This window comes from Myotis davidii, unplaced genomic scaffold (genome assembly GCF_000327345.1).
Source record: "Myotis davidii unplaced genomic scaffold, ASM32734v1 scaffold109, whole genome shotgun sequence".
In the NCBI taxonomy this organism is placed as follows: domain Eukaryota; kingdom Metazoa; phylum Chordata; class Mammalia; order Chiroptera; family Vespertilionidae; genus Myotis; species Myotis davidii.
The window spans coordinates 968693-980729 of record NW_006300368.1 but is presented as its reverse complement, the minus strand read 5'-3'; the positions used below and the strand labels follow the sequence as shown (position 1 = coordinate 980729).

Below are 12037 nucleotides of genomic sequence, written 5' to 3'. Positions count from 1 at the left end.
GTACATTTAAGTCCTTTATCCATTTTGAGTTTATTTTTGTGTATGGTGTAAGTTGGTGGTCTAGTTTCATTTTTTTTGCATATATCCAATTTTCCCAACACCATTTATTGAAGAGACTATCTTGGCTCCATTGTATGTTCTTGCCTCCTTTGTCAAATATTAATTGAGCATATTGGTTCGGGCCATTAAACCATTTCCTTACTGCTTTCATAGCAATAATTATTTTAAAAGATATTTTGTATGGATGGAAGTGTAGAGGAGGAGTTTTCTAAGCAAGTTACAATTGCTCTTTCATGATCTTGGCATATTGGAACAAATAGAATTTGTTGATTATTGATTTTTTTAGGCTCAGGAAATGCTTTAGATGTGGTGTTTGGGGGAAATTTGAGTCTGAACTTGTGAGTGTGAATAATTATGGAGAAACCTAATTTACGTCACCATTTGATGGTTGCATATTATTTACGTCCTGCTTTGTGGTTTTATAGTTTATGTGTTCAGTAAGAGGAGAAATGGCGAACTCAGATATCAGGGCTGAAAATGGGAGTGGTGCTTGAAGTCCTTGTTAGGGTCGCCAAAGGAAGTATGCACAAGGCCGAGAGTGGTAAAGATTTATTAGGTCATGTTTTGAGACCAAATGGGCTGAGCCCCCATGACATCAGCACCCAGGGATGGGGAGTCAGGTTTTAAAGGACTGTGGGCAGGCTTTTTCGGGGAACTCTGTGGATGGGTCCAAATCCTGGGAAAGTCCAGAGGGGAAAGATCATGGTTTTAGCAAGTGGAATGTAGTCTAAGCAAAAGGGAATGTTGGTTGTGAAGTGGTCTAAAGGTCAGTTCCCAGGGGAGGCGGGTATCTATTCAATTATTTGATCAGACCTAACAATCCCATGATGAGATCTTTGTGTGGTCAGATTTTGTATTAAATCTTAATACTTACATGTTAGGTGCCTACACTTCTTTTTCTCTCTTTCACTGGTCTTTTGAAAATTGTTCTGAGGTATTTTTTTCCTGTATTTAACACCCCCCCAAAAAAATATGTTTAATCTATGAACATATGACACCCAGGAATTGTTTAAATTTCATTTATTAAATTAATAAATGAACAAAGTTGGCACCTAATGGATAAGTCTTGGCCATAGCTATTCAAACTTGGCAGAACTTGATAATTAGCAAAAATTTGTCTTGGGTTTTTGTTTGTTTCATTTTTTGTTAATCTTTACCAGAGGATATTTTTTCTGTTGATTTTTAGAGAGGAAGGGAGGAAGGAGGGGACAGAGAGAAAAACATGGATGTGGGGGAGAGACATTGGTTGCCTTCTGCCTGTGACCCCAATTGGGGCCAAGGATCAAACATGCAGCCCAGGTATGTGCCCTTGACTGAGAATCAAACCCAAGACCATTCTGTGACGCTCTAACCATTGAGCAACATGGGTCAGGGCTTGGGGTTTTTGTTGTTTTTTACCACAATACAGATGTGGCTGTTTTCTAGCAGTTGAATTTGTAAATCACCTTCTGTGGGACAAGTGTGTCCCAGTGACTGAGAGCCAGCTGTTGGGTGTTTTAACTAAACAGCTGCTCCTAGTGGGCAGCTCAAGTCCCAGTGAGAAGTATTGACTGCTCCAGGCTAGAGCAGGACTAGAGCATGCAGGGAGGATTTTCGCAAGGCCGTTAGGACCAGTTTAAATTGTTTGAGGTTTTTCTGCCTTGGTTTTTTCCTATAGCTGCCCAAGTTCTACTTCAGATTTTCATGAATGACTCATCTTCCTGTCATATTTTCTTAGACTGCAGTGACTTAAGACTCTTGGGGTCACTGCTATGAAGTTCATCCTACTACATCTATTGGGAGGAGAAAGCAGTAATACTCAAACTCAAGCTTGTTTCCAACTCATGCTGATTGATTCCTGAGTGATTATTTCTTCCTGAAAATGACATTTTAGTGATTCATTGTTTTCTGTGGGAGGAAGCTTATGACCTTTTTTTTCCCCCCCCTTTCCAGAGGGAGTCTGGAAAAGTAAGCAAGATATCATTTCTGTAAGAAAACTTTGGATAACAGAAGTTCTGGATAAAAGGTAAAGTGTATTTAGACTTTTTTGATGATGTTGATAATCACCTATAATCTGCAGAAGTAAACGGAGAGGGAAGAAGAGAAGGAGAAAAGCTAGGTGTACTTAGTGTCAGGGGTAGCATTAGGAATTTCATATGCATTATCCTTTTTAGATGGTTTTTACCGGGATTCTAGACATAGTTCTAAGAATCTCAAAATAAAACTATCCTTCAAAATGCTGTTTTAAATGGATTTGCTTATTGGTTGGATGTAATGTCCTCACAATTCACTCTGCACACATTTTCACCAGAAACATAATACAGGATCCTAGCTAGGGAGTGTGTTCCTAATTTCTTTCTGTCTTATATTGGTTCTTGATCATTGCCAGTTATTTGCAGCCATACCATCTTTTAAATTATTTTTAATACTTTGTCACCAGGTCTTATCATACCTGGACCAAATAGTTTATTTCTTACCTATATTTCATAAAGTTCTGAAAGCCTCTGTCTGAGAAATACACCTGAAATTATAGCTATAATTTTACCTTTTAAACTAGGGAAGATGAAAGCAAACCAGACTTGTAGTTTGGCGGCACAAACAAGTACTCATAGTCTGAGGTGAATTGTCCTACCTGAGGGTAGTAGAATGAGATGCTATTCATTTTAACCATCATTCTAGTGTGAGCCTTGAGGTTAGATTTCAAGTATGTAGAAAAGTAGTTCCTAGAGATTTCAGTAAAAATTTAAATTAAGATTTTAATGTTTGTTGATTTCCCATTTTTATCAGGGCAGACCAGTTCAGTCACCATGAGCTGGAGCTTCCTGACTCGCCTGCTGGAGGAGATCCACAACCACTCCACGTTTGTGGGGAAGATCTGGCTCACGGTCTTGATCGTCTTCCGGATTGTCCTTACCGCTGTAGGAGGAGAGTCCATCTATTACGACGAGCAGAGCAAATTTGTGTGCAACACAGAGCAGCCAGGCTGCGAGAATGTCTGCTATGATGCCTTTGCACCCCTCTCCCATGTACGCTTCTGGGTATTCCAGATCATCTTGGTGGCAACTCCCTCCGTGATGTACCTGGGCTACGCCATTCATAAGATTGCCAAGATGGAGCATGGCGAAGCAGACAAGAAGGCTGCTCGGAGCAAACCCTATGCCATGCGTTGGAAACAGCATCGGGCTCTGGAAGAAACAGAAGAGGACCATGAAGAGGATCCCATGATGTATCCAGAAGTCGAATTAGAAAGTGAAAAAGAAAATAAAGAGCAAAGCCAGCCTAAACCCAAGCATGATGGCCGACGGCGGATCCGGGAGGATGGTCTCATGAAAATCTATGTGCTGCAGTTGCTGGCGAGGACCGTGTTTGAGGTGGGTTTTCTGATAGGGCAGTATTTTCTGTATGGCTTCCAAGTCCACCCATCCTATGTGTGCAGTCGAATTCCTTGCCCGCATAAGATAGACTGCTTTATTTCCAGGCCCACCGAAAAGACCATCTTCCTTCTGATAATGTACGGCGTTACAGGCCTCTGCCTGTTGCTGAACGTTTGGGAGATGCTCCATTTAGGCTTTGGGACAATTCGAGACTCACTCAACAGCAAAAGGAGAGAACTGGAAGACCCGGGTGTGTATAATTACCCTTTCACCTGGAATACACCGTCTGCTCCCCCTGGCTATAACATCGCCGTCAAACCAGATCAAATTCAGTACACCGAGCTGTCTAATGCGAAGATCGCCTACAAGCAGAACAGGGCCAACATCGCCCAGGAGCAACAGTACGGCAGCCACGAGGAGCACCTCCCCGCCGACCTGGAGACGCTGCAGCGGGAGATCAGGATGGCTCAGGAACGCTTGGATCTGGCAATCCAGGCCTACAATCACCAGAACAACCCCCCTGCTCCCCGGGAGAAAAAAGCCAAAGTGGGGTCTAAAGCTGGGTCCAACAAAAGCAGTACGAGTAGCAAATCAGGGAATGGGAAGACCTCCGTCTGGATTTAATCTTGGCTGGGCTTAGAACTTGTGCTCTTCATAGTTTATGGTAAGCAGCGGCTCACTGAATAATGACTTCCATTGAGTAAACACTTGGCTCTGGTTATCTTCAGGGATGCTGTTGGCTTGTGATCCGAGCTCAGGGGACTCTGAAGGCGGGGCTGGGACAGAGGAAAAGGAAGGGAAACATAGTGTTCCTGGGCACATGTTCCAGCAATAATACAGTTGTAGACTTTACATTTGTGTCTTCCAGATCTGGAAAAGAACAGATATATTTAAATCATTCTTGTTGAACAATTTTTGTATGTACAGTATTATGGAACTTTTTCTCTTTTTTAGTATGCGAACTTTTTTTTTGTACTTGTACATTGGACCACTGTAGTTATACTTTTATATTAAAGGGGGAAAATCCTAAGGTAATGCCTGTTAGACTAGTGTTATTACTTTGTTCAGCATATTTCTGTCCTGGGTTTCATGTTTTTTAATAGATGCTACACCTAATAAAAGTGCCTCTCGTGATGCAGGGATAATTTCAAATATATGAGGAGGAGGGGGTGGAGGAGTCAGTTTTCAGTCTTAGAAAGACCGTCCACAGTAGAAGGAGGTTAGAACGTGGGAAATCTTTGAATCTCATTCATGTGCCCAGAGTTGTATCTGTCTTTGAAAACCTATTTGTATTTTCAAAGGAGATAAATGATTCCCTGCAGGATTCCTCTAAATATCAAGCATTGCCAGGATATGCTTTGATGTGTGTCATTTAAGTTCTTCCAAAGGCTGGTACCCGCAGTTCTGCAGCAGTGTGGAGACTGTCAGGAGTCACTGAGATTCCTCTACCACAGCGCAAACCACGCCTGCAAAATGAGCCCTGACAGGGTGTTCAGTTGTGGACCTGTTTGATTTGCCTTAAATCTCTATCCAGAAACCTGCCTCTCTCTAGTTTAAGAAACCAGTGGTGGGTATTTTCTTTATATGTTAACATTAGAAATACAAAAATTCCCTTGTAAGCTAAGAATACTCAAAGCTCCTTGTGCTGCATATGGTGGAAGGCCTAAATCCAAATTCCTTATTTTTTATAATTTACCACGGAACTTTTATAATTTGCATACTTCTGCCAATGTCGTTTTCTGCCCGGAAGACCAGTCAGACCGGGGATTTTATCTGTAAATAGATCTAAAGAGAATTCCAGTATTTATTCCCTACAAATATGTTTGTAGGCATATTAATTTGTCAGTGACAAACATTAATGTCATGTAACACTCATATTTTGCAGTATTTTATTGCCATTTTCAAACTTGTATTATGTTGGCGAGCTTTGCTCTCCTGTCAGGTTCACGTCGTTTGTCGTACAGTTGATGAGCTTCTGAGTAAGAGCCTGTTAAAGATTTCAAGGAAGGGACTTCCGCTTCACTATGGAAATTTCATTTTGGGTATCTCTCTCTTTCCAACAGGAAGCTGTCATAAGCCACCTCTGACTTTGAAATTCTAAAAGTATTATTTTTTTTTATGTCAATTTTGAAATGAGAATCCTAAAACAGCATCTTGGTGCTGTTCTTTCTTTTCTTTTTTCTTTGTTGACCTCCATTGCATTTCTTCCACTCCTACCCCCAAACAAAAGAAACTCAGTAGAAAATTTAAGCTTATTTTCTAGCCCTGCATTTACCTTTATTTTGCTGACACACACACACACATTAATAATTTTGTCCTAGAGAAGTTCCCCTGGATCTCTAAACATCTTAAGCACCAAGTAAGTTCAGGTGAGACTGAAGGGGAAGTTTCGGAAAATTATACATGTATGTATCCTGGATAATTAATAGACGTGCAATTTCCTTCAAACTAAATGTATAATAAGGAAATTAACTACAAAAGCAGGCAAGATGGTAAATACCTAAGCCTAGCTAAGATAAGGAACTATCAATTACCTCTTAGTTACTAGAGCTTCATGCAGATGTTGTCATTGAAGGACGGAAAATGCACACACACTCACATCTGTCTCTTCAGAGCCTGAGGAACAGCAAGGCGTTGCCAGCAGAAAAGTTTGAAAGTGAGGAGAGGGAGGGAGTCCGGCGGAAATGCCAGGCCGACATTTGGCGCCAGAAGTATCCATTGTTCCTACAATTGGTGCCCCTGGTGTTTCTCTTGGTTTGTTCTGGTGAGAATGTTACCTTTTGTGTCTGGATAATTAATTCTTCACCTTCTTAAAGTATGTAGAGAAATATTCACATGTGCATACACATTTAAAAACCCATATTTAGTCTGTCACTAAAGTTTTAATTGGGACATGGGTTTCTCAGCTCTCACTTCTTTCTTAGTATATTTCTTTCAGCCTTTGAACATAAGAGTTTGCCAAAGCCATTTCCCCCTAATGACATCTGTGAACCCACATTAAGAAAATGGCCCTGTCAGTGTCTAGGTTAATCCATTGATTTGGTCTACAGTGAATCTATAAAAATATCATTCCAGCTATTGTCCTAGAACTTGCAGGTATTTGTATGAAAAGTGTGTCAGCATTTTTTTCTTGTCAGAATCATATTCCTTTGAATTGCCGTGTAAGACATGCTCTGTTGTAGGATATTTGCTTCTCTAGATAGAAGTTGAGGGTTTAGTTCTTCACCGCTGAGAATCAGGATGCAATCATGTTTATATACCTTAGCATACTGTTGGTTTTGTTTAAATGTGGTGTGTCCTTTGCTGTCTTCCTTAAAATCTGTTATCCAGAGAGATTTGTAAAAGGAACAGGCTTTTTTCTTAGTTTAAATTTGAGGGATAATTCGGTAACATTTTCTCCTAGAGAAATGTTAATGTTCATTTTGTGGTTTCGAGTTTGCTTGATGACTTAGTTTTGCCTGTTTCGATATTTCATTTAAAACCACAAGTGTCTTCTCATTCAAAGTCAGTTTTTCTGGGGATTTTCCTTGACTAATGTCTAATGTCTGTAGAATTACTTTGATAAAAATGAACTTTGTCATCTAAAATCTTCCTGGAGGTTAGGACTACTAATAGTCTTTTTAAAGGACACCTATATCTTTAAAGAGAAAAAAAAACCATCATCAAGTACCTTAATTATGTCATTTCTTCTTGGTATGAAATGAGGCAGTTCATTTTGCTTTTCCAAGTTTCAGGAACCACTTTCCTTTCAAAAGTGTTATGAAGTAGTTGGACCGAGCCTGTGGTAAAGGTATCAGAAGACCAACTATTGTTATTGGTTATTTATCTGAACTTAAAGCTTAAAAAAAAAAGATGTAAAGAACTGTGATGGTAGTAAGATGTCCATCAGTGCTCTTTATCACAGGAATCAGTGAGGGCTTAAAATATTTGCTCTAGGCAGTTTATACCAAGAATGGAAGTAAATGTTATTCCCGTGCGTTATACCTATGCTTTACCCTTAAGCTTATGAATATCCATCTTTATGCTTCCTGTCTCATTTAGAGGACAGTATACTTCTAAAAATAATACTTATAGTTTATGGTAAATTTTAGCCAGCCAGTTTTCAGTAAAAGGCAAATACATTTTACTTGAACCTACTTTAAGAAACACCTTTCTGTGAAGGAAAGGTCTTTCCTGACTGAAGAAAAGTACCTGAAGTCAAAGGTATCCAGTTGCTGGTCATTTTAATAGGAAGGTCCCCAGTACTAGGTGATCTTTATAGAATCATGTAATCTCATGAAGAGTCTTCCCACCTGAAAATAATAACGCCCCGCACCTATACAGTACAGAGTTTGGAAACAAATTGCAACTCACCTATGTATCATACGCCTGTAATAATTCACAGTCACCATCAAGTATTAGAATCATTAGGTTGAGTTGCATGCTTTTCACTCATGCTGGCCACACATCATGGAGAGTTTAAAAGATTTTACATGTTGTCGCGAATGCAATTGTGTTTTGAATAATGTGAAGTCAGTTTGCGTTGTGCACATATCATGTTAGTAACCGTACTTTCTAAAGGAGCAATCCAGAGCATTCCAGAATCCAGGAGTTCAAACCAAAGGAAGTCCTCTTCCCAAGCAAAATCTCTACAGAAATAAAGGAAGTAAGAGTTGTGCACTTCGGGGTTGGCTTGTTGAGTCAGCAAAAACATGTGGCTGTCTATGCTTCCAAGATTGGAAATCTTTTTCTTTATTGTACTCTCAATTGTGTTTTCTTTAATAAATCTCTTACAGAAGTCTCTACCTCAGGCACTAAGTGTCAGCTATGGTTAGGGTATTGATACTGAAAAACTTAGCTAGGACTTCCAACTTATTAAGATAACTTAAATGTAAACAACTGTTAACCAGCAATCTCTTATCATGTGGCATGCAGTTTGGATATTGTATGAACAGCTAAGGATTACCCATTCTAGTGCCAAAGATCACTTGTTGCTAATTTTGTTTTGTACAGTTGATGTAAAACTTTACGGTTGGGGACAGACTCTGTGCTCAGGGCCTTGTCTCTAGAAAGATTTCTTTCAGTCCCAAATGTTTTGTCAGTTCCAAATACAGTTTAGAAGATTCACTCGTGGTCTGTGCATCTTTTCCCAAACTTGAAAACTCAGCTGCCAGGAAATGCCATATTGGGGATATTGCCCCATTCTTTGTATACAGTAGTACTCGAGAGCTTAATGGTTTACACAGAAAACATGATACAGAAGTCGGTTCTACATCCACCTGTAAGCCGATCTCTGTGGGAATGCATGAGCAGGAAGCATTCCCAGTAGAGGTTTGAGCTCAGGAGATGCCTTTTTTCACAGCTGGTTAGCACTCCGCTGGGATGGCCGTGGCCGAAGGGGTCTGTGTATTTGTGGCATCACGATGAGGGTAGGTGGCCTTGTGTGCGAGGAGGACCAGGCACAGAAACACGCCCTGTCTCTGGCTCCCTTGGTTTCTCAGGGCCTTTTCTCCGAGAGGAGTGCCTTCTGGGGGGGATGCTCCCCGAAGACATAGACCAATCTCGGTAAACCCAGTGTACCTCCTGAGAAGAGAATGTGGGAGAGGTCGGATCTATTGCAATAACGTCCCCTGTTCCCCGGATACAGAACGGCTGGCTGGTGGTTTACGCACGGAGCTCACCCTCAGCAGAACAGACTGTAAACTGGTTAGCCGGCCGTGTTTGGTAATACGCACACCTCTGAGCTGCTTGGAAACTGTTGGAGCAGTTAGTCACTGCTGGTTTCGAAAGTGCATTTTTGGGTCAGATTTACCATCAGTACAGAGACTCATACCTGGAAAAGGTGTTGGCATCAAAGGTAAAATGTGTTTGCTACAGAGGATTTAAAACACTGTTTCTAAGTTTTCAGGGCTTATGTTAATACACAATACTTTTAGGGCTTGCCTCCTTTAGTTATCTCAGGTTGGAAGCGTGTTCCATAGGGGCATGAGGAATAGGGGCCTGGAGGCGGAGCTGAGCAGAGTCCAGGCCTGCACAGTGATCGCCCAGTGCTCCGTCCAGTGTGCTTTGCTCTTTTCCCCGCGAGTGCAGAGCAGCTGTCCGGGGCTTCCTCCCGGAGGGAGGAAGGTTCTCTGCTGGGTGGACCTTGCTGGGCTGCAGCGTTTTTTTCCGAATGTGACTGTTGGACCACCTGTGTAAGAAATAACAGGAATGCTGATTAAAATGTAAGTTCCTTGGACCCATCTCAGACCTACATAATCAAGATTAATAAGTTCTCTAGATGATTAAAAACCCTTTTTAGTGTATAGTTGAGTAACCATCCCTGGAAGATAGTAATTGCATTACCCAAAAATTATCTTGGTAATTCTTCCATTAAGGTTTGCGAATAAAGGGGCTAGGGCCCGACCAGTGTGGCTCAGTGCTTGAGTGTCCACCTATGAACCAGGAGGTCATGGGTCGGATTCCCAGTCAGGGCACATGCCCGGGTTATGGACTCGATCCTCAGTGTGGGTGTGCATGAGGCAGCCAATCAATGATTCTCTCTCATCATTGATGCTTCTATCTTTCTCTCCCTCTCCCTTCCTCTCTGAAATCAATAAAAATGTTTTTTTTTAAAGGGGGGAGAGGTATTAAGGGACGATGACATGGCAACAAGCGTTTGTCACCAGTTGGTTTTCTCTCCTGGCCCGCTCGGTCCTGAGGAAATGGTGCGTTTCCTTGCCCTGTCCTTGACGTGCTGTGCCTGCTTTAAACTAGACTCGGGCGGGGATGTGGAAGAGAACCTAAGGAAGCCCACTGGTGCCTCGAGGAAGAGCTGACCGGGTTCCCTCTTCACCCTCGGCTGAACCTCCCGCCTGTATCCTTGTCTGCTCTGCTCCCGGGGCCAGCGCAGAGGGCACGGCTGGCTGACAGCCTTACACTCCAGGCGGAGCAGAACCAAGCAACTGTTCATAACCGGTTTCCGTGCGTACATAACCAGTGACCTGAATGGGACCTGACCATGGGGAAATGGCACAGAACTGGATCGCTTTTTACATTTTATTTTTAGTTTCTGTAGTCCTGTGGAGGCGAAATTTTACCTTCACTCCGGGAACACTGGAAAAGACAAAGGGAGCTCCTTTGGCCTGGCTCTTTTTTTTTTTTTTTTTTAAACCCTTACTTGAGGACATTATTTTTTTTATTGATTTTTAGAGCAAGTGGAAGGGAGAGAGAAAGAGATTGATGTGAGACACATCAATTAGTTGCCTCCATGAGCCTGGACCAGGGCGGGGATTGAACCTATAACCCAGGGACATGCCCTTGACCAGGAATCAAACCTGAGGACCTTTGGTGGGCAGGCTGATATCTCACCACAGAAACACCAGCCAGGGCGTGGCCCTTTTTCCTTTGAAAGCATGTTGCAGCTGTGGCTTCTGCCCAGCAGGCAGAGGCATGCCAGTGGTTCTCAACTTGCTGGCCCTTTAAATACAGTTCCTCGTGTTGTGACCCAACCAGAAAATTATTTTCGTTGCTACTTCATAACTGTCATGTTGCTACTGTTATGAATCGTCATGTAAATATCTGATATGCAGGATGGTCTTAGGCGACCCCTGTGAAAGGGTCGTTTGACCGTCAAAGGGGTCGCGACCCACAGGTTGAGAACCGCTGTGGACCCTGTACCCCGGTGCTTCTAAGAGCAGTGACCGGCCTCCTTAAGGCAACTTCAATGGCAAAGCCCTGGGAACACGGTAAGTGCAAATTGTCGACGGATTGCTTGCTTCACGTTCATAGAGGGACATGGTCATGGATGAGGCTCTGCCGCGTTGGAACCAGTCGTGATTATAGACCTGCCTGTGATGTGGCTGTTCAGTTCCAGTGGTTTGCTCCTGGGGGCTTGTTGACGAGACAGTGTGGGGTGTGTGGCCATTCAAGCCAGCTCTTTGGAGTAGTGGGCTAAGATTCTGGGAAATTGCTAGGAGGACACTTAACAGATACTACTCAATATTTAACTGAACCAACCCCTGAGCACATCAGTAGGCACAACTGCGGGGTGAAAAGACAAGGGTGGTTTCTGCTGGTGGTGGTGGTGGTGGTGGTGGTGGTGGTGTTTCTGTGCGGTAAGTGGCGATGTGGAATGCCATAGCACAGGGAGGCGCTGCTGGAGAAGGTTGCGAATAGGTCAGCATAGGTTGGCCTGAAATAGGTGTCCTGGGCAGGAGCCCATTACCCTTGACTTGGGGTCGCCAGATAAGATACAGGCTGCCTGGTTACATTTGAATCTCAGATCAACAGTGAATAATTTTTATGTATTATGTGGAACATACTAATATATTTTTTTTAATTGTTTATCCAAAATTCACATTTAACTGAGTGTCCTGTATTTTTATTTGCTAAAACTGGCAACCCTGGCCTGGACCGTGTGGCTCAGTTGGTTGAGCGTCGTCCCAGGCACCAAGAGGTCGCAGGTTTGATTCCTGGTCAGGGCACATGCCTGTGTTTCGGGCTCGATCCCTGGTGGGGGGTGTGCTGGAGGCAGCTGACCAATGTTTCTTTCTCATCATTGATGTTTTCCTCTCTTTCACTCTGGGTAAATGTTGTCTTTTTAAGGGAAGGTTTTTGTTCTCTTTTTTAAAATTTTTTATTTAATGATTTTAAAGGGAGATAAA

At 42.4% G+C, this 12037-nt stretch overlaps 1 protein-coding gene across 1 annotated transcript; it reads left to right on the top strand.

Annotated features, from left to right (window-relative positions):
- Window positions 1–1985: 1985 nt before the first annotated feature.
- GJC1 (gap junction protein gamma 1) lies at window positions 1986–8519 on the top strand. The gene is made up of 2 exons (XM_006776875.2): window positions 1986–2065; window positions 2827–8519. The coding sequence occupies exon 2, from the start codon at window positions 2847–2849 to the stop codon at window positions 4035–4037; it is 1191 nt and encodes a 396-aa protein (XP_006776938.1). The 5' UTR covers window positions 1986–2065; window positions 2827–2846; the 3' UTR covers window positions 4038–8519.
- Window positions 8520–12037: the final 3518 nt, after the last annotated feature.

Excerpts from the sequence above, each read along its gene's own strand:
- GJC1 (XM_006776875.2), top strand. The coding sequence starts at position 2,847 with ATGAGCTGGAGCTTCCTGACTCGCCTGCTGGAGGAGATCCACAACCAC.